The following is a 26,092-nucleotide window of genomic DNA, read 5'->3' as shown; positions in this document are numbered from 1 at the left end:
AGCATCCATACCATTGTGTGGACCCAGCAATGAACCTCTAAAGGTGAGAGGGTCAGTTTTCATGGTGTCATGAATATAAAGAGAGAACAACAACACAACCAGTGTATGTAGTACAAAAGCTAGCTACTCCTCTACTGGGTCTGCCAGCAATCTCAGATCTAAAACTACTGCATTTAGTCGACAGTGTAATAGAGCTAGAGGCTGACATGAAGAAACAATACCCCAAAGTCTTCACAGGACTGGGCTGCCTTACAGGGGAGTACAGAATCAAGTTGAAGCAAGACGTCAAGCCCTTCGCATTATCACTGCCACGACGTGTACCTCTACCGCTGCATGACAAAGTCAAAGAGGAGCTCCAAAGAATGGAAAAAATGGGTGTGATTGTGCCCATTGAAGAGCCTACAGACTGGTGTGCAGGCATGGTGGTGGCACCAAAGCCCAAAGGAAAAATCAGAATCTGCTCTGATATGACCCATCTGAATGAGTATGTTTGCAGAGAAAGACTCATCTTGCCGGCCGTTGACGAAACCCTGGCCAAGCTTGCAGGTGCAACGGTCTTTACTAAGCTAGATGCTACAGCCGGATTCTGGCAGGTACCCCTACATCAAAAATCAGTCCCGCTGACCACATTTATCACCCCGTTCGGGCGATACTGCTACAAGAGACTCCCATTCGGGATTTCATCCGCACCTGAGCATTTTCAAAAGAGGCTCACACAGATGCTGACAGGGTTAGAGGGGACTGTATGCCATGCTGATGACATTCTCGTGTTTGGAACAACACGTGAACAACATGACCACAGGCTGCACAGAGTGTTAGGGCGGCTCCAGGAAGAGGGCCTGACTCTCAATAACGACAAGTGTCAGTTTGCGGTCAACAAGGTCATGTTCCTGGGCCACATCGTCAGTGCAGGAGGCATTGAAGCAGATCCAGGAAAAATTAAGGCAATCACAGAGATGCCCACGCCAAAAGACGCTGCAGACGTGAAAAGGTTTGTTGGCATGGTCAACTACGTGGGGAAATTCTCTCCACGGATATCAGAGCTCACACAACCGCTAAGAGAACTGCTCAAAACAGACACAGACTGGGTGTGGGGGAGTGCACAGCAGAGAGCGTTTGACGAGCTGCGTAAGGAACTGAGCTCACCAACAGTACTGGCACAGTACTGCCTACACAGAGAGACAATAGTTGCAGCAGACGCTTCGTCCTTTGGGCTGGGTGGAGTATTGTCTCAGAAGCAGCTGTCTGGAGAATGGAGGCCAGTTGCCTTCATATCACGCAGCATGACAATCACGGAGCGTAGATACGCCCAGATAGAGAAGGAAGCGCTTGCACTGACTTGGGCGTGTGAACGGTTTCAGTCTTACCTGATAGGGATGGACTTTTTGATACAAACTGACCACAAACCTCTCATTTCACTGCTAGGCAGTAGAGCACTAGATGACTTGCCACCTCGCATTCTGAGGTTCAGGCTGCGGCTGCTTCGCTTCACGTACAAAATTGAACATGTGCCGGGGAAGAAATTGATCACAGCGGATGCACTGTCCAGGGCACCGATTCAAGCCCCGCCTACACCAGAGGACGAGCAGCTGGAAGAGGATGTGTGTGTCTCCATCAACCTAATAATGGAGCACTTCCCAGCGTCAGAGCAGAGGTTGGTGCAGATCAAGACAGCACAAGATTCAGATGATGTCTGCAAAAGGCTGAAAGGCATGGTGCAAACAGGTTGGCCTCAGAACAGAAAAGCTCTTCCACCACAACTGCAGCTGTACTGGCAGTATCAACAGGACCTGCTCGTTGTAGAGGGACTACTGATGAAAGGCGAAAGACTCGTCATCCCAGTCACAATGCAAGAGGACATGATTAACAAAATACATGAAGGTCACCAAGGCATGACAAAGTGTGTTGCCAGAGCGCAGCAGTCAATGTGGTGGCCAGGTCTGACCAAACAGATCAAACAGAGAGTGGAAAACTGTGCAACCTGTGCACGAGAGGCTCACAACGCGCCAGAGCCACTGCTGACCACTACGTTGCCGGAGAGGCCATGGCAGCGTGTGGCAGTGGATCTTTTCCAGTGGGACAATGCCATGTACCTTGTGGTTATTGACTACTATTCGCGCTACATAGAAGTGGCTAACCTTACCTCCACCACCACAGCCCACGTGACAGGAAAGCTGAAGACTATCTTTGCCCGTCATGGAGTCCCGGAGACTGTCATCTCGGACAATGGCCCCCAGTTCTCTGCAGCGGAGTTTGCAGCCTTCGCCAGGGACTATGACTTCACGCACACAACCAGCAGCCCCCGCTACCCTCAAAGTAACGGAGAGGCTGAGAGGGCAGTGAGGACGGTGAAATCTCTCCTGAAAAAGGGGGAAGATCCACACAAGGCTCTCATGGCCTACAGGGCCACTCCTTTGACACACGGCTCATCCCCTGCACAGCTGCTAATGGGCCGCAACATCAGGACACCCCTGCCGGTCAGTCAAGAGAAACTACAACCTGGATGGCCTGACCTCCAGGATTTCAGAAAGAAGGACCAGGACTTAAAAGAACAACAGGCCTCCTGGTTCAACAAACGACACAACACAAAGACAAGACAAGAGCTCAGACCAGGACAAAAGGTCTGGGTGAAGAACACAAAAGAAACAGGGACTGTCAGTGGTTCAGCTCAGACACCTAGGTCTTACAACATAGACCTGCCCTCAGGAACTCTCAGGCGGAACAGATCTCACATCCGGGTCATTCCAGAGACTACCAGAGAGACTAGATTGGGCCGGACCATAAGACCACCAAACAGGCTGAATTTGTAGACTAGCTAGAAAGCTGTGGTTTGGTTCACAGGGCAGAATAAACCCTGCACAGCTTGGGGACCCGGGTAGTCCACGCCGACCCCTAGAGAAGAAAGAGTTATGTTTTGAAAAAAAAAAAAAAAGGAAGAAAGAATTTCTTAATGGAAAATTATTATGTGTTCTACTGTATGTTTAATGTTGACAGGAGATGTTATGCACTACTGAAAATAAGAAAAAAAACAGGAAAGGAAAAGTAATGCTGGGGACTTGAATGTTTAATGGTTTAATATGTCAATATGTTATACTGGTCAAGTTTATCTACAGGTACAGTAAAAACAAAAGAAGTTCTTTTAAGAATCTGACAAGTAACTAAAGGGGGGAGATGTAGCGAGAGCAGATGTGTACCTGTTGTATAGGGAACATATTAGGAGACGGACATACAGGAAGTATGCAGGAAGTTGTAATACAGTTAATAAAGTGAACTGGACTACTAGTTGGCTCCTGTCTGGAACTATAAATATTCGACATGTACAGAACATGTTACAGGTTTGTCTTCATATTTGTGTCTATGTTGTTTTCCCATTTTCCATAACTTATACCTAAATATACCTTATATGTTGTTTTTTTCAAAGTGTGTATTGTCCTCTAAATATTTCTCTATATCCATCAACAGATGCATCTATTGATACTAAACTCATTGCATATAAGTGTATGATCGTGTGTTTCTATCCTCTATGAATTCTCCTTTCTCTGGTGTGTCCCCCCCCCCTTTTTTTTCCTGTCACACATTCAGTGAACACATCTTCACTCGAGTGTGTGTGTATGTGTGTCAGGGTGTGTGTGAGTGCGTGTTCGGCCTTAATAACACTACCTTACTCCTCAGAGAGTTATCTGTTCACGATCAGTGGGGACTGAGATCGCTCTCTCTCCCCCCGGGGTTTTTTTCCCCAAAGACCCGCTCCTCTTCCCAAGATTGCGATGATGAACAACAACACATAACATCTAGAAAGTAGGCCACAACCGTGTACAGTCAGCTCTGCTCCACACAACTTTTGGTAGGAGAAACTGGAGGTCGTGGGGGGGGCACTGTGGAAGAGTTGTGTTGGATAAAAACAAAAACATGTCTTGAACTGACCTTAAAACAACCATTCTTGGCAACATCAGGTGAAAAAGTTGTGTATCATGATGTCTTTTTAAATAAGAAGCCTTCTGTTTCTCACTCTGGATACTGTAGTGGAGGAGCAGCAGATTCTGGGACATATGAAAGCCTCCGTAGAACGAGGGGATGGAGGCCTGAGGAGAAGTGTGAGAAAGGGGGGCACGATGAAGTCAGGGATGAGAAAAACAAGAAAAGAAAATGCAACTTTCTGTATGTAAATCAAAAGTGGCTTTAAAAATCCTGTGTTAAGGTTTACTAAATATGGGAGTAATGTGTTTATCCCTGCTGGGAGGGAGCAGTGATTACATCATTTAGTCCTCCATGTGGCAACAATAATCCAATTTTCTATTCTGAACTGTCATGAGGATTGTAGGATTTATAATGTGATATATGCAATACAAATCTTATAGTGTCTTCCTGTTTCAACCAATTTCATTGAACTGTGTGTGTGTGTGTGTGTGTGTGTGTGTGTGTGTGTGTGTGTGTGTGTGTGTGTGTGTGTGTGTGTGTGTGTGTGTGTGTGTGTGACCTTCTCATGCAGAGCCCCAGGGCAGGGCAACAGCCATCTTCTGACCTTACAGACTTTGGAGAGGTTCAGTCCCTTGGCTGCAGTGTGTGTGTGTGTGTGTGTGTGTGTGTGTGTGTGTGAAGGGGGGGGGGGCTTCCGCAGCCTGTGGTGAAGGTCTGTGTAATCAGCTGTCAGGGTCTGCAGCTCTCTGTGATCAGCTGTCTGTCGAGTATGAACATATCTCTCATGCTACCTTTTTATTCCTCACACAACTACTGCAAAGGGACGTCATTGAGGAGAGACTGTGAAAACAGGAGCTTTCTTCTTCTGGGTGGACATCACAGAGGCAGTGGGGTGCAGCCACAAGGAGACTATCATGACTTTTCACATCCTTCCTGTGACCTTTTAGAGCACTACACATACTTTTTGGTGGAGTGAAAGCAAAGCTAATTATATAGGCAGTGGGTCACATAAAAGTCCCAGTAGCAGCACGGGGGGACATGAAGGGACTCACATGTTTCTCTAAATGCTGCAGAAATAGTTACAAAAAGTGTTTCAACCTCAAGAAAGCTCTTGTGCTATTTCTGTAGCATTATTATTCTGCCAGATGAATGAACAGTGAGAAGATGGAAAAAAGTATTCTTTAGATTTGCTCTAATTTTGAGGCCAGTTAACAGTGAATCTAGAAGTTGTCAGTGCAGAAATGTACATCATGAACTACCATTATGTAAAGCATAAAAGGTTATGAGGTGCACACTTTGTAAAATAATTCTGTTCAATGTCTTTCCAAGGCTTTTTTAAATCTATGTTTTATATATATATATATATATATATATATATATATATATATATATATTTCTTACTTTCTTCCTTTTTGCACTTTTTAGATTTCAGAAAAAACATATTGCATTTACGTGTGGAATTATGGGGTGTTTACATTACATTTACACAAACAAAAGATGATAGTTACATATTAGTTTCTTTATCTGTCTTGGTGTGACACCCACCGTATTAAAGCATTTTCAAACAGAAACCCTAGTGGATTTGAGTATTTATTTTTCATGAATCATGTTAAAGAGAGACCTTTCCTCTGTATCACAGTTTTCATCCCAGTATTCCCACTCACCTGTGCCTTGTTTAATTTCACATGAGATTATTTTCTTAAGTGTTGCATGCTGTCCATGTTTGTTCATATTTGAGCAGCATGACTCAACATGATAACACTATGGAGAGCTGCTGGTGGATGTAGGGTGTTGAATCTGAAGCTTTAATATGATCCTTTTATTTACCTCCACGCCTCCTCTGCTGCCATCTGTCTCTTCCTCTCTTTATTTGCCTAATTACAAAAAGCCAACATGCCAAAAGACACAGCATGTGGTTATAAAACTTCCAGAAATACAGAAAAGAAACCAGATACCAATGTTCCTTTTTTCAGTTTATCCTCTGTAGTGGTGTCTCAAAGAAAAGTGCAATGTTGCTATTTCTTTTTATCGTAATTGTGTTGAACTCAAACACAGGTCAATGGCACAAGGGGTATAGTCTAGACCAGATACTAGTTCTGCAGTGACTTGAAATCTCTTGTGATGGACAGCTGGTAACTTCTGTTGACCCATGCTTGCCCCGGCATCATGTTATTGTTATGTAAAACTGTGATTGGAATTCTGGGAAAAATACTTTCAGAGGGATCATTTCCCCTTTAAACCGAGTGTTTTCTTGTTGTGCGTGAAGAGGTTCGCCATTGTGCTGGAAACTAATGTTGAAAGAATGTCATGCACATTATTGGATTCCAATTATACGTCTTCCAAATCAAAGCCTTTGTGTTTATTGCATAACCTCAAAGTGGATTGAGATCACGTTCCAGTCAGAGGCGTGAAATATCTAAGTACATTTAAGTAAAGTACTTTAAGTAAAAGTACTGTACTTGAGTACAATTTCAAGATACTTATACTTTACTTATGAGTATGGAGTATTTCCATGTTGTACTTCTACTCCTATACAATTTAGAGGTAAATGGTGTACTTTTACCTCACTACATGTGTAGTGCCCTACAAATTTCTGTTTACATTTTCATTTATAAAGCAATGAAAAGGGTTATATAGATGTGTTGACATGTCGTTTTGTTTCGTCACCAAGTTACAAAAAGAGTACATTCAGTGTTAGTTATTCGTTAAGTTGTCATATTTCCTATGTTTTAGAAGTCCTTGAAATTCACATCTGTTTGTTGGGGGTTTGTATTGGTTGGAAGAGGTTTCAGTTATATAGCGAACAAATCAGGGTTCAGTGTTCTAAGCTACCGGGTTTGAGAAGAGGGAGGACTTAGGTCGAAAAAGCGCGAAAAGGAGAGAGAAGCACAGTACGGAGAAGTTAAGACCGGAGGAAAAGGTCTTTATTTATTTTGAGTTACCAATGTTAAAATAAGCTAGAAGTACTGTTGTGTGTTCGACTGCCTGGGAGTAGAGCGTGGAACTCATTTGGTGACAAATTCACAAGACTATGCAAAACTGTGAGACTGTATGCTAACTGTAGCAACGGCTAAGTTAGCCTCATGTTTAGCTGAGTTGTTCGGAGTCCGGGTTTGTTGTTTTAGTAGTTGAACAGTATTCACCCTATTACGCCCCCATTTTTAACGGCTTTTTTCTTCCGCTTTGTGTATGATCTTCCGGTCAGCTAGTTCCGGTTAGCTAGTGTAACCTAACCTTTAGTGTGACCTTTAAGATGGATGTTACCTGGGCAGAGACAAGCGATGCTGTTCGTAGTAGTTGAGGTGAAATTTTACAACACCCTAGTCCAGGGGTCTTCAACGTTTTTCAGGCCAGGGACCCCCAAACTGATGGAGAGTTGGAGCAGGGACCCCCTACTATTAATATGGCATACAATTGTGTTTTATTTTAAACGGGGCCTAGTGCAGTGTGTAAACATAGATACTGTTATTGTACATTCAATACTAAGCTATTCAAATAATACACAGGTTAATATATTCATGTTTTTATTTTAAACAAGTGCAAGGTACAGTGTGGCCGTACCACTGCCATTTATGAACATATATCTTGCACACAACACAGGGCTATTAAAATAAATCACAATAAAAGTTTGAACTTTAAACAAGTGCAAGGTGCAGAGTGGCTGTGCCACTGTCATTTATAAACAAACACTGAGCTATGAGATTTTAACACTAAACATGCATGTAGATGGGACAATGAATCCTCAAACCATCTGTGGATGGCACACGTACTCTCACATCAGTGAGATGTCTGACCCTGATGAGCAGCACACAGCTGATCCAGCCTTGGACGGATGGAGGTTGTCAGGCAGAGGGTCATATCAGCCTCAGGCTGCAGCCTTGACCTGTATTTGTTTTTCAAGTAAGTCAGTGAGGAAAATCCACTTTCGCAAAAATAGGTTGTGGCAAAGGGCAAAAGGCTCATCTTGGCTTTTCCTGCCAATTGCGGAAAGTCTTTCTGGCAAGAGATCCAGAACTGGGTGAGTGGTTTTGTGTCATATACAGTGGGGCAAAAAAGTATTTAGTCAGCCACCAATTGTGCCAGTTCTCCCATTTAAAAAGATGAGAGAGGCCTGTAATTTGTGTCATAGGTATACCTCAACTATGAGAGACAAAATGAGAAAAAAAATCCAGGAAATCACATTGTAGGATTTTTAATGAATTAATTGGTAAAATCCTCGGTAAAATAAGTATTTGGTCACCTACAAACAAGCAAGATTTCTGGCTCTCACAGACCTGTAACTTGTTCTTTAAGAGGCTCCTCTGTCCTCCACTCGTTACCTGTATTAATGGCACCTTTTTGAACTTGTTATCAGTATAAAAGACACCTGTCCACAACCTCAAACAGTCATACTCCAAACTCCACTATGGCCAAGACCAAAGAGCTGTCAAAGGAGACCAGAGACAAAATTGTAGACCTGCACCAGGCTGGGAAAACTGAATCTGCAATAGGTAAGCAGCTTGGTGTGAAGAAATCAACTGTGGGAGCAATTATTAGAAAATGGAAGACATACAAGACCACTGCTAATCTCCCTCCATCTGGGGCTCCACGCAAGATCTCACCCCGTGGGGTCAAAATGATCACAAGAACGGTGAGCAAAAATCCCAGAACCACACGGTTTCAAGGTTTCAAGGTTTCAAGGTTTTTATTTGTCATATGCACAGCAGATACAGCGTATATGTTGGCAATGAAAATCTTATGTCGCGTGCTCCTCCAACAACTCAACATACATGGTGCAAAAGATAAATAAAATAGTAAAAAAGAGAGAAGAATATTTACAATATCAACAATACAGATTTGAGGAGGTGAAATATATATATGTGGAATACATTGAGAGTATTTAAATACTTTACACTGTTGAATGAGGAGGTATGGACAGATGCATATATTATGTATAACAGATGTATATGGCAGATATGTATAATATATAGATATGTGTACTATAAACAGATATGTATAATATATAGATATGTGTACTATAAACAGATATGTATGGCAGATGTGTATAATATATATGTATGTGTGTACTATAAACAGATGTGAGTAGACACGGGGGGACCTAGTGAATGACCTGCAGAGAGCTGGGACCAAAGTAACAGAGGCTACCATCAGTAACACACTACGCCGCCAGGGACTTAAATCCTGCAGTTCCAGACGTGTCCCCCTGCTTAAGCCAGTACATGTCCAGGCCCGTCTGCAGTTTGCTAGAGGGCATTTGGATGACCCACAAGAGGATTGGGAGAATGTCATATGGTCAGATGAAACCAAAATCGAACTTTTTGGTAAAAACTCAACTCGTTGTGTTTGGAGGAGAAAGAATGCAGAGTTGCATCCAAAGAACACCATACCTACTGTGAAGCATGGGGGTGGAAACATCATGCTTTGGGGCTGTTTTTCTGCAAAGGGACCAGGACGACAGATCCGTGTAAAGGAAAGAATGAATGGGGCCATGTATCGTGAGATTTTGAGTGAAAACCTCCTTCCATCAGCAAGGGCACTGAAGATGAAGCGTGGCTGGGTCTTTCAGCATGACAATGATCCCAATCACACCGCCAGGGCAACGAAGGAGTGGCTTCGTAAGAAGCATTTCAGGGTCCTGGAGTGGCCTAGCCAGTCTCCAGATCTCAACCCCATAGAAAATCTTTGGAGGGAGTTGAAAGTCCGTGTTGCACAGCGACAGCCCCAAAACATCACTGCTTTAGAGGAGATCTGCATGGAGGAATGGGCCAAAATACCAGCAACAGTGTGTGGAAACCTTGTGAAGACTTACAGAAAACGTTTGACCTCTGTCATTGCCAACAAAGGGTATATAACAAAGTATTGAGATGAACTTTTGTTATTGACCAAATACTTATTTTCCACAATCATTTGAAAAAAAATTCATTAAAAATCCTACAATGTGATTTTCTGGATTTCTTTTTCTCATTCTGTCTCTCATAGTTGAGGTATACCTATGATAAAAATTACAGGCCTCTCTCATCTTTTTAAATGGGAGAACTTGCACAATTGGTGGCTGACTAAATACTTTTTTGCCCCACTGTATGTGTCTGAACGTACTGTCAGTGGATAGTTCGATTAGCTGATCCTCCTCCGTCACTGTCAGGTGTGTGCCGTCTGCTGCGTTGTCTGTGAATGGAAACAGTATCCATGTCTTGTCCCTGCGCCAGGAGTCAGCCTCAGAAAAGTAGTGCCCAAATTGTCCCTCGAGCGCCTCCAAATGCGCAAGAATTGCGCGTGTAATGGGGGGCGAGAGCACAGCAGAATCTCCCAGCTCATCCACTGATGGAAACATGGAAAATATTTCCTCCCCGATGCGCTCCCTCCACCTTTTGATTTTTTTTAGAAAGCCTTCCATTTTGTCATACAGTTGAATGGCATGGGTATTGCGGCCTTGCATTGAACTGTTCAGTTTGTTCAGCTCAGCGAAAACATCAGCAAGATAGGCAAGTTTGGTGACCCAAACATTGTCACTGAAAAGTGCAGCCAGCTCTGTGCGCTTTTGGAGAAGTAAAAACTCCCGAATAGACTTGCGCAATTCCAGCACACGTGACAACACTGTTCCACGTGAAAGCCACCGAACCTCGGAATGGTAGAGTAGCGCAGTGTGTTCTTCTCCCTCAGCAGCACAGAGATTCGAGAAGAGACGTGTTTGCAATGCGCTCTTCTTGACTAGGTTGACTACTTTCACTACCGAGTCCATGACATCTGCCAATTCAGCGCTCATATCTTTGGCAACAAGTGACTCCCTGTGTAGCATGCAGTGCGTCCAAATCACTTGCGGAGACACATCCCTTACAAGCGCGATTAGTCCACTTTTTAAACCAGCCATGGCTCTTGCACCGTCAGTGCACAGCGCAATACATTTTGTCCACGGAATGTCATTCTCTCTGAAAAAAACATCGATCACTTTGAAGATTTCAGAACTAGTTGTAAGTTGAGGGAGGCACTTACAAAACAAAAATTCCTCCTGCATTTCCTTATCATCGACAAAGCGCACAAACGCCAGAAGCTGGGCGTCCTTCGACACATCTGTTGACTCGTCTAATTGTAACGCAAATGCATCTGCCAACCTCAGCTTCTCTATCAGTTGCATCCTCACATCAGATGCCATCTCGTCTATACGGCGAGCTATGGTTGTGTCCGACACTGGAATGGTTTTCAGTTTATTAATGTCAATATCATTTCCATACATGGTTTTACACATATCGGTTGCTGAAGGCAATATTAAATCCTCTGCAAGTGTGTATGGCTGTTTCTTCTGGGCAATCCGAAGAGCAATTTGATAAGAGCATTTCAAAGCTAGCTCCCCAACTTTGGCTGATTTTCTGATCAATGTCTGTTGACCTTGGAGGGATTTGAGGCTAGCTTGGAAGTATTCAACAGGTTTGTCTTTTAAGTGGCTGTGTGTTGTCTCCAAGTGACGCTGCAGCTTTGATGGCTTCATAGATTCATTTGAAAGAACAGTAGAGCAAATGACACACATTAGAAACTCAATGCCATCTGTCTCCTTAAAGGTAAACCCGAACTTCAGATAATGATCTGAATATTTTCGTGTCTTCTCCCTTTTGCGCTTACCCTTATTAGCTGCAACATCTGCAGGCGCAGCAGGTTCTGCCTCGTCACTTGCATGTTCACTGGTGGATGGTATCTCGCTTGTGCTTGTTGATTTTTTCGCTCGAGTTACAAAACGATCCATTTTATATGTATGGTCTTCTCAATAATGTTGCTGCGTGCATCCCTGTGTCTGGGTCTTCAGTAAACTGGGGCCTGAATAGGCTCTCGTCCAATCACGGGGAACCTGACAGAGCCAGCGCATAGACATAATATTATGTCTATGAGCCAGCGTGTGTCACACGGCCTCGTGATTGGCACATCTGCCTCCATTTTTCCGTTCGCTATAATATTTTGGATTTGTGTTGTGCATTTAAAGACATTGCAATTTGTGGGAAAAAACGGTTTGTAAAAAAAATATAAATATATAAAAAATTGTCTAATCAACCAAAGATTTCGCGACCCCCCTGCAGTACCTCCGCGGACCCCCTGGGGGTCGCGACCCCCCTGTTGAAGACCTCTGCCCTAGTCAAATAAAAGAGTGGATGGACGACATGAGGAGATGGCCCCCTGTGATGTACGGCGATATTTTCAATCATATGGTTTTATCTGAAGGCGTAGACGGGGCTTCGATGAAAAACTTTAAAAGCACCGAAGCATACCAATACCTGCACAGCGGAAAGGTCGGTCGCGTCCTGCTTCATAAACTCGATGATACAAAGTTGTTTTTAAAAGCCAACGTAAGCCCAAGCCAGGCCAGCTCTCTAGGTCACAACGCTTGGGTTTTGGTAACAACGGAGGGAGTTGTGGAGACAACAGGATGCTCCTGTATTCGCCTTATTCACCTCGAACGTTCCACCGAGCCTGAGGGGTACACTTACCACTTCCGGGAGTTCTCACAACGCGATTTCAATGGCACCTCACTGCTGTGTTCCCCAATGTACATCATCAAAAAGGAAAAAATCTAACCGAGGACAAACTTTTCACCGTTTCCCCATCGATCATGGACTACGTCGGCAATGGATAGTAAAAATCAGAAGGGATCCTGGTCGTAATTTTAAGGTAAGTTTTATTGAGTTTTAAGCAACATCAAGCAATAGCAACATGCACCTAGCGCTGTCTGGCTTTGCTAATTTGAAACAAGATAATACTGTATTTGAGTAGATATCAATGAGGCTTATGTGATATTACATCAACTAGAGATAACATGTTAATGAGATAAAATCAACATGTTATTTTCAGTCAGACAGGGAAAGGTACATCGTTGATAAAACTCATAATGAACATTTAGCAAGCTGGTTTAAACTGTGGCACTGCTCTGCGAACTGAGCAGTTTGCCCACTTAGCACTATGATACCTGTATGTTGTACGGTGACTCATTTTTCCGCACCGAGGGAAAAGACCTAGCCCTCACAAATATGTGTGTTGGGCTCCTATTAACTGTCGATTAAATACATGTTAAGTTTTAAATAAAATCAAACATAGTACAGTCAACAACTCCATATCACAGCTAAGCTTACTACCCCTAGCTGCTACACGCTAGCAGAAACTGAGGTAAATTAGCGTCCATTCTTACCTTCAATGTCGTGGATAAAACCTTTGATCCAGTTACTGTATCCTTTAATTAACACCGCCCGGGGGATGTTGCAGTCGGTACTGGCCCACTGCTCCACATTTTGAATTGTTAATTCTGGCAAACAAGAAAGGTTGGTGGTCCACACTGGAGTTTCCATTGCTGGTGCTGCTGAATCTTCCATAGATCGTATGCGTCGGAGTCAAACTTCCGGGTTTGTGTACCCCTCAGCCTCGTTCGAGTTTCAAAATGGCCGCCAGGTGAATAAGGCGAATTGCCGGCCTGGGAAGATCCTGCAGTCACGCCGCTATGTTGATGTGTGTAGTGTGTGTGGTTGATGCCTCTATGAAAATAATGACTCAGTTAAAACTAAGATGTATCCGTGTTGTCATGGATTAACTAAGGTTAACACTATTTTGAAAACATTTACTCCTAAACTACAATCGTTTAAAACTGTGTTGACAAGCAGTCGATAACAGAATGTTACCACAGCAACTAACTCGCGTTATGGCAAAGTATGTTCTGAGAACTTACCTGATTGCCTAACAAGCTGTCGTCGCGGACGTCGCACCGGAGCTTCATACCCAAGCCATTTCTCGGGATACGGGTGTTGGGTAGTAGGTCTACCATCCACAAAATGAAACGAACAGACATAGGGTCTTTTTGGAGTTTTTTTTAAGTGAAGTGCCCTCAGCCAAAGACGCCGGTCTTCCTCAACGCTAGGAGGCGGATATAGATGAAACGATGGCCCACAGCATTCAATTCGCTTCTTCCCGTGAGTAAAACACTCTTGCTGAAGAGACAATCTTCTTTTTCTCCAATTGTTGTGGCAACCACGGACTGCACAAATTATACTCGTCATTTTACCTGACTTCTTTTTGCCCTTGCTTTTAATGTTAGCGAACGCCTCAGCTGTTCCACCGGAAGTACTAGCACAAAATAAACAAGATGGCTCCGCCCTTGTAACCATGGAGAATAGGGTGAATAGACGTAATCTTAAGAGACTCGTGTGCCTGTGTAACAGGTCCCGGGTGGGAGGCCTGTAGACAGGTTATATTTTTGGTCTGTAAAAGAACAGTTCAATGAAGAGAACAGGTTAGTGCTTAGCTCTCTCGTTTCCGTCAGACTTTATTTTAACACAAATTGGTATTCTAATAACATTCATCTTCTTAACTCCAAACCCAAATCACATATAATCACAAACATCTTTGGTCTGCTGCTTACAGCTTTAGTGACTGCACTATTAGTTACACATACATTTTAGGATTAACAGTAATCCCTGTTTAGCATAATGCTAACTACATATAATGGGTAACCCCTAGTGATGCGCGGGCTGGCCCAAAACCCGTGGGTCCCGCGGGCTAGCCCGTGGGTCGGGCGGGCCGGGTTGTTTTTTCCGTGGAAAATGCGGGTAGCGGGCGGGTCGGGTAAAAATCGCAATTATTCCAGCTATTATAGTTATATGTATCCGTTCATATGCTTGTCTTTTGTGTAAGGATAAAATGGGGTTTTCTCCCTCTCTTCCCGCTCCGTCTCATGCACCGCACACAGGCAGCACGTCAGAAGGCAGCAGCAAGCTGCGAGCTATGCCTCCTGTCAATCATTTGTTTAGCGAAAATAATAGCCTGCCGTGCATCTCCTCATAATTATCCTACATTTGTATTTTACAACAAAGTGCAATAAACAAGTAAAACTGGATAGAATTGTATAGCCTATAGACTGTTTCCCCTCTCCCTTTCTATAAATAAAGTGGTGATTGCGTTTTCAGTAGGCTATTTCTTTATTTTTGTTTCCCCTAACTGGTATCCGTAGCCTACAGCTTTTGTTTACACCGCCAAATTCTTGAATTCAACAAACAATATGGCTGAGCTAATGAAACAGAAGATTCGAGCTGGCGATGCTAAGATAATTCAAAAAATTGATGGAAAAAGTAAAGTTTGGGAGAGATTTGGGCAGGTTGTGCTGTCCGACGATACAGTCACGGAATACGTCAGCTGCTTCAAATGCGGCGCACTGTATAAATATGACGGTCACAAGACAGGGACATCCACCCTGAATCGACATTCATGCCCGGGGCCGGCTCCTTCCAGGCAATGTCCATCGACCCAGCAGCCCTTGATGTCGTCCTTCCTGAAGGGCAAGGGCTAAACTAGTTGACGATTTTGTAGATTTCTGCTGCACTGATCTACGCCCATTTGACATAGTGTCCGGCAAACGGTTCAGCCGTGTGGCACAGGGGCTAATAAATATCGGCGCACGATATGGGGCAGTGGACGCTGATTCGGTCATCCCTCATAGGCAGACCATCTGTGACAGAGCAAAGGATCATGCAAAAAAAGAAAAGGCACGGCTCTGCGAACAGATGAACAAAGCTCTAGAAAGTGGCATTGGCATCACTACTGATATGTGGACCGATAGCCACAATAGGAGGTCTTATACCGCACTGACGTGCCATTTCGTCACTGAGGATTGGTCCCTCACAAGCAGAGTGATTTCCACACTGGAATTTGACAGCACAATTAGGAAGACTGCGACAAACATCCATGAACAGATCAGCAAGGAGCTATTGGAGGTGGGCATATCAGCTGACAAACTGTCCAAAGTAGTTTTTGTCAGCGATCAGGGCCCAAACATCAAGGCTGCGCTAAAAAACTACAGATGGATTCCATGCGCAGCCCACGTAATAAATACAGTCCTTAAACATGCCTTCAGCGAGAAAAATGAGCCCACATTCATGGGAGAAGTGACGGGCCAAATTACTCAATCCAAACATCTGGTCACTTACTTAAAAAAATCAGGCAGCACGCTCAATCTCCCATATGCTGTCATCCAGGAATGCGAGACCAGGTGGAACAGCAAAGCGGCGATGCTCTCCTCCATCGCCAAACAACACCGGGAGATACGGGAGTTACTGAAGGAAAAGGGCCAAGAGCACCGTATGGAGAGAATACAGGTGGAGGTCCTGACTACAATTTCAGAGTTTTTGTCACTTTTCAGAGACGCTTCGGAGGACATGGAGGGTGACCGTTATCCCACCCTTAACACTGTGCTTCTCTGGCGCCACAGACTCGGAGCGCACTGTGAGCCCCGATTCCAAGACCCTGACTACATGCGACACATTCGATCTCGTGCAAGTGAGCTTCTGAACGAAAAGTTCATCATCACTTCCACACACAAGATTGCCACCTTCCTCTCTCCACGCTTCAAATCCCTAAAAGTGCTCTCTCACGAGGAAAATATTGCCGTTCAAATGGAAGCGAGGGCGTTGACAACAGCCCTCATCCCAACCCTGCAGGCCCAGTCTGAGGAAGTGATTCAAGGTAAAACTGAGGCTATAACCTCCAACCATATTTAAACATTTATGGCATAGTAGCACAAAAAAAATCATGCGCATCCTTATTCTAACTTTACAGACACAATGGAGGTGAGGAGCGCAACAGATCAGGAGGTTCTAGACGGTAGGCTATGTGACACAGTCCAAACATATTAGGCTATTAAACAACACTGAATTAACTGAACTTAATTGGCTTATCGTAGTGACGGCCTTTAATTGATTGTGTTGATAGACCATGCAGTAAAAAGGAGAAGGATGTTCCTGGAATGGGAAGACACTCCTGACCTCATCGAGCCAGATGAAGTACAAAGATATGTACAGGCACAATTCACTCTGGAGGACTGCCATGACAACGTCCTCAATTTTTGGAGGGATCGCAAATTTGAATATCTACTCTCCATGCTGGCTAAAGCGGTCCTCTGCATTCCAGCAACCAGCGCATCTAGTGAGCGGACCTTCAGCTCGGCCGGTCGTGTCCTGGAAGCGCGTCGTAATCGATTAAATCCCGGCACTGTTGATGCCATTTTGTTTTTACATAGTGCGGGCAGAAATAGCCCTACATCATAGTGGGAAGGTGGCCTAATATTATAGGCTCGCAAATGAGATATGTAGCCTACCATGTTACGGTATTGTGTGAGTTTCTTTGCTTTTCGTCTTCAAATTGCGGAGAAAATGCGAGTGTTCCATAGCCAATCATTTGACAGTTTTGTTTATGCTACATTATGGTTGATGTTCTCTGGCTTTATAATGCGACCGCCTGTTGTGTGTGCGTGCGTGCACTGCTGTGTGTTAAGAATAAAACTATGTTATTTGGAACATTTTGCCGTTCCATGATTGAGATTCCGTGAATGCCTAAAGTAATGCATCATATAAAAGTTTGGGACAATCAAACAGCAGTACAAGGTGAGCAAAACCCCTCGTTAATAGGCCTACCGTTTGGCAAATCACGACGTAAACTCATTGGTATCTTTTTTTTTTTTTTCTCCCATTTTCGCGGGTTGGGTCGGGTTGGGTTAAAAAATCAGAGCGTAATTTTGCGGGTCGGGTGGTGCGGATTGGCTGTCACGATGGGTTGGGTTGGTGCGGGGGTTAAAAATCCTTAACCCGCGCATCACTAGTAACCCCATAAGGAATATGACACCGCTAGCGAGTTAGCATTACATTACTCAACTTAAACCAAACGCTATACATGCACACAAAACGGACTTTCAGAACATATTCTCAGCCAGACAGCTTATTAGACATAACAGGAACTCAACCAAATGAACACAATCATGAGCCTTAAAATAAGACAATGCGACTTCAAATTGAATACACACTTACCACATGCACAGCAAGCTAAACTAGCTCACGTGCCCGTAACGATGTTGTTCTGAATGTGTTTACATAAAATAAACAAAGTAAACCCTGACAACGAGAACACAGACGGCATTTACTTTTACCCAATCCCGAGTTACTTTTTACATCATAAGTGTACTTTGTAACCTGGAAAAGAACAGTTCAATGAAGAGACAGGCAACAGGTTAGTGCTTAGCACTCTCGCTTCCATCAGACTGAAGACGAGAGCGCGCTTCTACCCACACCAAGCCGTCCCATCGAGGAGATGCCCCCTTGTGGCGAGAATTAGGACACAACTCCCAATATACATCTTCATAAAAGGATACAGACAAGGCTCTTTTATAATCATAAACACATGAAAACCATGCAGAACATACAAACTCAAAACACAATATGTGACCACACATTGCTGTGCGTCACACCTGCCTGTTGCCCGTTGACAGAAGAAGGACATCGGGCCAACGGGAGGACTACGCGGGATTGTTTCATTGGGGAGAGAGTTTGCATTCATACCCTTTAACATACGTCTATGGATCGGCCGTGTGGATGAGTATGAGCCCCATCTAGCGCGCCAACAAGGGTACCATAACCAGGGGTGAAAGTAAGCCGGTGCGAGGCGGTGCTGCGTTCCTGTAAAAGATTTCGCGGCGGTGCGGCGCACCGGTAAGATTTGATAAGGGTTTATTATGTTGAATACATTTTTTTTTTTTTTTTAAATCCAAAAAATGCAGTTACGCATGCCTTTTAAGAAGAAAACATATCTAGGCTACCCACAATATGTCATTTTTGACCAGCTCCGATGAAGATAACAGCTTGGCTTGCTTAAAATAGTCATTAGTCAAAGGATCTCCTGCGTGCGCAGCTTCCAATTGCATCGACTGACGCTTTCAAATCCACCCCTATTCAGACCCCAACAAAAAATATTTGGAAATAATGGTACTAAATTGTACTAATGGGAAAGCCATCCAGTAGCCTATGGTAGGCTAATCAGTTTTCAAAACGTCTGCAAATATCCCATATATTTTGGTCTTTCTCAGTGCCGCCGCTCCCATAACGCGCATTACGCGCTGTGCGTAGGGCACCAAGTGTCGAGGGGGCACCACCAAAAATAGCCTAATGAAAAATCGTCATAATAATTATAAGGCCGAAATTATTTCAGTAGACTATAGAAATATGAGGCACTTTTTAGGCATACTACTCAAAGGTACCGATGGTGCCCCCCTCTCCCCTCCCCCCCTCCCCTCCCCACTCACACAAACACAAACGAAAACACAATCTGCACAATCTGCGTCCCAAGCGCCCTGTGGGTGCCCTTGCTGTCAGTGGTCTTTTGGATTACTCGACATTTTTGGAAATGAAAAGGCAACAGGAGTCAGGAGCAGAAAAAAGAAAAAAGAGGAAACAGCGAGATGATGCCCGTGCATCACTTGCAGGTAAGTGTCCACGTTTAATCTTTCTTAAATACGGGAAATATGTGCAGCTAGTGTAAAGCTTAGCCTATGCATACACCTTGAACTAGCTGACGTTATTGCTAATGTTAGCAAACTCAAATATGTGTTATAACTTAGGCGCAAGCTAAATTGAGATTTTGCTGTTAAAAATTATAACTGCATTTTGCAAGTAACTGATGCCAGTTAGCCGTTACTTTACTTTAGATATTGAATAGTAGACAGTTTATGGTTTATTTTGACGTGACGGTGGCCAATACTTTCTCAGTAACAGTTAGCAGTCATTGCACTAGGTAGGCTAACAATTCTGGCTTCAGACCATTTATCACTGTGTGGCGTGAAATTAATAGTGTTTAGCCAGGCATTTAGAAAAGTTTACATAGCATTTGAGAAAGTATATTTTATTTTGGAGTTTGCAATGCCAATGCATAATAAACCCACGGCCATCTTTAGGATTGTCATTCGGTAGAATTCAGCAAAATAGGCTACAGTCTCACATAAATAAGGTTAGGTGTTCTATGTGCAATGGGACAGAAAAGGGTTCGTGATAATGTGAAGCCTGTAGCTACTGCTACAGCTAGCTTAGCTATATCTGAGAGTGACAGAAGATACATGACTAAATTAACTGGCGTTTTGATTGCATTTATATCATGCAAAGGCATGGACGACATCTGTCGGTGAAATAGAAAAACGTTTTGTAGTAAACAAAATGCCCTCCTAACCATATTGTATTCAATTAAATGTAGAGTTTAATAGTCTTGTGTAAGGTGTATCATTTTGCTTTTATTCCTTTTATTCCTGTTGTTAAGATATAAATATAAAATATCCATTATGAATGATATAAAGCAAACATTATTATTAAATTGTGTACAATATTGCAACTCATTCTATAATGTTTTTATATTAGATTAGATAAGATTGATCAAATAGTTGATATATAAGTAATAAAGGGGGAGAGCTCCTTGGTTGCATGCTTTCAGTTTTAAATCTTTATTTTCTTTTTTGGTATAAGATTCTTTATTTGAATATTTTGTCTCTTTCTATACTGATCTTTTTTCTTCGTATTTCTAAATTAATGCAGGGTCAATGCTGAAATACGTTCAAGCGGGAGCACGAGGCCAAGAAGAGGTGCATTGGTTTCAAATGTCAAAAGTTTGTTGTTTTGCTGTGTGTTTGCTGCTGCTATTGTTTTATATGTTTGGTAATAAAAAAGTTAAACTTTTCCGCGAATGTTTTTTTATTGGGGGGGGGGCATCATGAAGGAATTATGCTTAGGGCACCAAAATGGCTAGCAGCGGCACTGGTCTTTCTGTTGGTGCCTTTCTGGAGCTTGCGTTCCGTTTGATTCCATCTCCTGCCCGCGCTTGCTCCGCAGTTAGTTCTAGTGAATGAAGTCGTCTCGACTCTCGTCTTTAAAACTGTGTCAGCGAAATGTTATATCGGCTTTTCAAAAACTTCATGTTTTTGTGATTGGGTGGCATACTGAGACATGTCTTCTACTCGGACAAATAATAAATGACTCTTCTTCAAATAGGCTGTTCACGCTGTTTGTAACGGGGGCACAGCTGAGCAGAGCGTCCGCTTTAGTGGGCTACAGGACCGTAAGCTTGTGATTTAAATGTGAGCATGCTTTGTAAAGTAAGCAAGCGTTTTCCTGACACCCTAAAAAGTATTCATATGAGCCCTCTCACTCCCTGTAATATTTACATTATCACGTGTTAAAATATTTACAGTGTATCAACTAGACAGCCAATATATGGGAATGTTTTCAGAAGCTGATTGAGGAAGTGCGTGCTGTGAAGAAAAGCATTGTGATACGGAGAGATAAAAGAATGCAGAAAAGAATAACCGAGCTATTTAAAAGAAAGGACCGAGTTATTGAAAATAAAAATCAGGAAAAAGTCAGAAAAACAGATGGCTCGGTGCATGCAGTCCCTTGCGCGAAGGAAGTGAATGAGAACGCAAGTGTGAATGAGAGTAACGTTGCAGGTGCAGGACCGTCAACAAGTGATGCTGGGCCTGCTGCAAGTAGGTCTACCGCTTACCCCCCTGTTTGGTCAAAGGAGCAATTTGAACAGTTCAGAACAAAAAACGAATGGTTGTATGCCCAAAATGGCATGCTTGGCTGCATCTCATGCCGTGATGTTAAGGGCCTTGGTGTCAGCGCATCTCGAGGTGTTAATATCGTAAGCAATTGGGCAGAGGGGAATATCGCCCCATGTGGCCATTCAAGGACCGTGCAGCTGTCATCTCCGCAAAAAAATTCATGAGCACAGAGAATCTGCAGCCCACAATGAAGCTGTTAAGATTCTTAAAACTGCACAGAAAGAGATCCTTTTAAACATGAATGCCACCAGCCAGGAGTCTGCGTTTGAGGCCACTGCCAAAGTGTTCAGGACCGCTTATTTTGTTGCCAAACATGACAAGCCTTTTACAGATTTTGAGAAATTAATTGATCTTCAAGAAGCAAATTCACTCAATTTAGGTCGCATTCTGCACAGCAAGACAGTCTGTGTTGACATAATTGACCATGTATCAACTCAAATGAAACATCAAATTGTGAGGAGGATAATTGAAAATAAAAGTAAAATTACTGTGTTGGCTGATGCGTCAACCAGTGTGGGGCACAAATCGACACTGATTGTATTTTTAAAGGCCAGCATTGACGGCGAGATGGAGCCCATTGCTTTTCCCTTAGATTTGATTGAGCTGGACAATTTGTCTGCTGCTCACATCAAAGGCAAGATAATGCACTGTCTCCTCAACAATGGCTTCACAATGGAGCTCCTGCAGGAGATGCTTATTGGATTTTGCAGTGATGGGGCCAATGTGATGCTGGGAGTGAAGTCAGGCGTTGGGAAGCTGCTCCAAGATGACTTCCCAAATATAGTTCTATGGCACTGCCTGAATCATAGGCTGGAGCTGGCGGTGGCTCAGGCATTGGAAGCCACTGGAGGGACAAAGGACTTCCAGGCGATCCTTGATGCCCTGTACACATTATACAGCCAGTCCCCAAAAAGCATGCGGGAGCTGAGTGAGTGCGCCCACAATCTCCATATCACATTGAGAAGAATCGGAAGAGTCTTCAATGTCCGATGGGTGGCCTCCTCATGGCGAGCTGTTAATGCAGTCTGGTATTCCTATGGAGCACTGGCACAGCACTTCCGTGAAGCATCAGAAGACCGCACAAAAGATGGCAGAGAGAGGGCCAAATTTCAAGGCTTGCTCTCTAAGTTGTGCTCCATCAACTTTGTGAAAAATCTTGCTCTGATGGCTGATGTCCTGATGGAACTGAAGAATCTCTCTGAGATACTTCAGAACAGGGGGATCACTCTGCCAAAAGCTCATGACATCATGCTAACATACACCAAGAGGATAGGAAGCCTTATCACATACCCAGGACAGCATGCAGTTGAGGCAAGTCAGGCCGAGAAAGACATGAAATTCAAGGAAGAAGATTTAAAAGTCGGCAGGTCCCCCATCATTGATGCATCAAAGTTCATCCAAGCAGTGGCAGACAGTTTGAATGAGAGGCTCTTCACAACCACAGCCAACAGAGCACAGGCCAGTGTTGCAGCTCAAAGAAAAGAAAGTTACACCACACTGATGAACCAAATGGCAGCCCTTGACCCAAAGAAATGGGATCATGCCAATCCCACACATGGAGAGGATGAGGTGAGGGCTTTGTGTCATACTCTACATGTAAATGAGAAAACAACACACCTTGGATTTGTTGAATATAAGGCAAGTGGGGGGAGAAGCATTCCAAGCAACATGAAAAAGTTGTGCATAGCAGTAGACACCCTCTCAGCAAGTAATGCAGACTGTGAGAGGGGGTTCAGCGCGATGAACAATATCATTACTGAGTACAGGAGCAAACTGACGACCAAAAATGCTGCAAACCTTCTCTTCATCAGTACAGTTGGCCCCCCAACCAACCAGTGGAATCCTTTGCCATATGTGAAGACCTGGCTTGCCAAAGGGAGAAGAGCAGCACATTCCACATCTGGCATGGCTCGCCAGCACCCTGAAGAGGACAACTACTTCAGCCCTGTTTGGAATTTGTTTTAAATATTTTGTTTGGATGGAGGGAATCCACCATTTTGCATGTTATCTGGCATGGCTCACCAGCAACCTGAAGATGACAACTAGGCCTACTTGGATTTTTTATATATATTTTTTTGTTTCTACCATTTTGTATTTTTCAGTCAAGTTACTAATCTGGAATGTGTTTTTAATATGTTTGGATGGAGGGAATCCACCATTTTGAATTGTTCATGTGGCATGGCTCACCAGCACCCTGAAGAAGACAATTAGGCCTACTTTGATTTTTTAAAATATTTTTTTTAGTTTTTTCCATCATTTTGCATTTTTCAGTCCAGTTCCAAATGTACTGAAAATAACGTACTCACAGTAAAATATTTACAAACTGAAATATTTTGTAATGTCATTTTTTCACATAGAACACTTAGGTAGGCCCACAAGAATGTGAAGTAGTTAAGAATACACCCCCCCCCCCCCCCCCCCCCCCCCCCCCCCCGGGTAAGACGGAGTTAAAAAATAATACAGTGAGTGACACACCGGACATTGTAGCACCTGTAAGAAATGAAAACTACTTTCACCCCTGACCATAACTGACTAAAATCCCGGGTACTTTTAATTATTTTGTTTTGAACCGAGTTGTGGAATATGTGTTGTTGTTGACATGTTGTTAAAGTAAAGTGTATACAGATTGACAATCATTTCAGGTACAGTTCGGGTATTTTTGTTTGTGAATATTTCTCTGATGGTAATCAGAGTGGGGGCTCTAGAGCTGATATTTGGAGTTGCATGGGAGATTTATTATTTTGCAGTATCTACGGTCTATCGCCGTGCTACCTGAGGGCTTTTAGTGACCAAAGTGAGAACCCTAGATAGGAGAGTTTATAGTAGATCCCACCACAGCTCATCCCATGTTGGTAGTACTTTCCTGGTTTACTTAACCTGTCCTGAGCGAAGTGGTTGGGCTACACATGTATTTAATCCCTTTAGTTGCAAGGCAGATTTGGATTAATGATGGTAAATATAATCAACCCTTAAATCAGACTTTAGTTCCACCTGGATTAAATCACAAGCTATGTAGTATAACAAGTCATTATCGCTTTGATAACACTTACTGATCAATAATTATAAAACATATCAGAGATATTATTCTGAAATGGACCACAGTGAATCTGCACAATGACTGCTTTTATATTAGACGTCGTTTTACTTTCACTTAAGAAGAAGATGTGGTTGTATTGTAAATTACTGTGGTTCTGTGCTATGGACACACACATTTAAGTTATTACCCCTCTGAAGTGAGTCCACCTTGTTCTGTTTTAAGTAGCGTCTGTGCTGGAGCATCACAAACCGTCATTAGCTGAGCTGAATTGATCGAGGAGGACTTGGAGTGACTCCTGCTCTGATTTAACCGCCGCTCGCTGTGCCCACTCACCAGCAGGATTAACTGCCGAGTGTCAGTGGCAGGGTGTGTGCATCTCGTTGTGTTTGAATCTCCGCCCCTCTCCAGGGATGGGAGTTCTGCCTGTAGCTGGACACGGCAGACTGAAGGGCACGGCAGGAGGCAGAGCACTGATTTTTAATTGATACATTAAACCGTCAAACAGATTGCAGAACCTCAGGCCATGAACAAAACAGCATGCACACATCCCCACACACACACCCCACCCCCAGGCAGGCAGAGCGCACCATCTCTCTGTCATCTCCCATCCTTATTCTTAGACTTTCCCTCTATTCCGCAGGGAGGCACTTGTGTGGTTGTGTTGTCTGGTTCAGTGGTTAAAAAACAGTGCACAGAGACCTGGGGCTGGGGAGGTTGGGGGCTGCTGCTTCTCTCAGACATGCAGCACGAGTGGAATCTTAACATTTTATTTGTCTTCAAAAACTGAGGCAGAGCAAGTTTTGTGTTGCATTGATTGTGTGTGTGTGTGTGTGTGTGTGTGTGTGTGTGTGTGTGTGTGTGTGTGTGTGTGTGTGTGTGTGTGTGTGTGTGTGTGTGTGTGTGTCTGATCAATATGATCTGCAGCTACCACTCCAGCTAATGTGTTTTAAATAGGATTGTGCCTGTTGTTCGGCAGGACTGATTAAAATGATTTATGCTAGCCTAGCATGACATCACTGGAAGTCAAAGCCCAAGCCACAAAATAAACAGCAAATGAATCTATTTGTCAAAAAACAAAAACAAGTACACACCTTTAGCATATAAGGCTGTTTCCATGTGTCTGTTACATTCCGTGTAAATTGGAAATGAGGTCCAATTAGCTCTCATCTGAGCTAATATCCCCCCAAAAATGAGGATTTCCTACATGTGAAAGGTGATAGTAGCTTTTACATTATTGGCATTCATTAAGCGCAGCTGTGTGCTGCCACTAACTTTCATTTTTAGAAGCACCAACAAAGGTCAGCACCAGCTGACGAAGAAATGGGAAGAGACAAAAGGTTTGATTAAACATTGGTACGTTTTCGAAATTTAATGGGGTGCTCATGCCTATCACTCTGAGGTTACAGAGTCTGAAACTACACTGATTAGCTATTTCTTCATTTTAACAATTGAAGATTTGTGTGCAGTTCAGGGACGTGCACAGACATTTGGAGGGGCTATTGCTCTAAACTGGAAAAGGGGCTTGTAACTAATTACCTTAAATAAACTCACTAATTAATGACACCAGTTCAATACGCATTATTCTTATCATTCTTTATGAGCGCAGTAACGGTAAGGTATCGAATTACTTATTTATTTAGTATTCCATAACTTAATAACAGATGGTCAAACTAAAATGGTAGAGACGCAGAAATCCTACTGTGCTGTTAGATCGAACTTAGAAAGAGACTTTTGTTTTGAAAAGAAAA

The 26,092-nt window shown here is 43.3% G+C and overlaps 1 protein-coding gene across 1 annotated transcript; it reads left to right on the top strand.

Moving 5' to 3' along the window:
* The first annotated feature begins 206 nt into the window (after positions 1 to 206).
* On the top strand, positions 207 to 18,042 carry LOC134860162 (uncharacterized protein K02A2.6-like). Its single transcript, XM_063877008.1, has 4 exons — positions 207 to 2,654; positions 15,915 to 16,101; positions 16,148 to 16,215; positions 17,968 to 18,042. The coding sequence occupies exons 1-4, from the start codon at positions 207 to 209 to the stop codon at positions 18,040 to 18,042; spliced, it is 2,778 nt and encodes a 925-aa protein (XP_063733078.1).
* The last annotated feature ends 8,050 nt before the right edge of the window (positions 18,043 to 26,092 follow it).

The sequence above is a fragment of the Eleginops maclovinus genome, chromosome 23 (genome assembly GCF_036324505.1).
Source record: "Eleginops maclovinus isolate JMC-PN-2008 ecotype Puerto Natales chromosome 23, JC_Emac_rtc_rv5, whole genome shotgun sequence".
In the NCBI taxonomy this organism is placed as follows: domain Eukaryota; kingdom Metazoa; phylum Chordata; class Actinopteri; order Perciformes; family Eleginopidae; genus Eleginops; species Eleginops maclovinus.
This window is presented reverse-complemented; position numbering and strand designations above follow the sequence as displayed.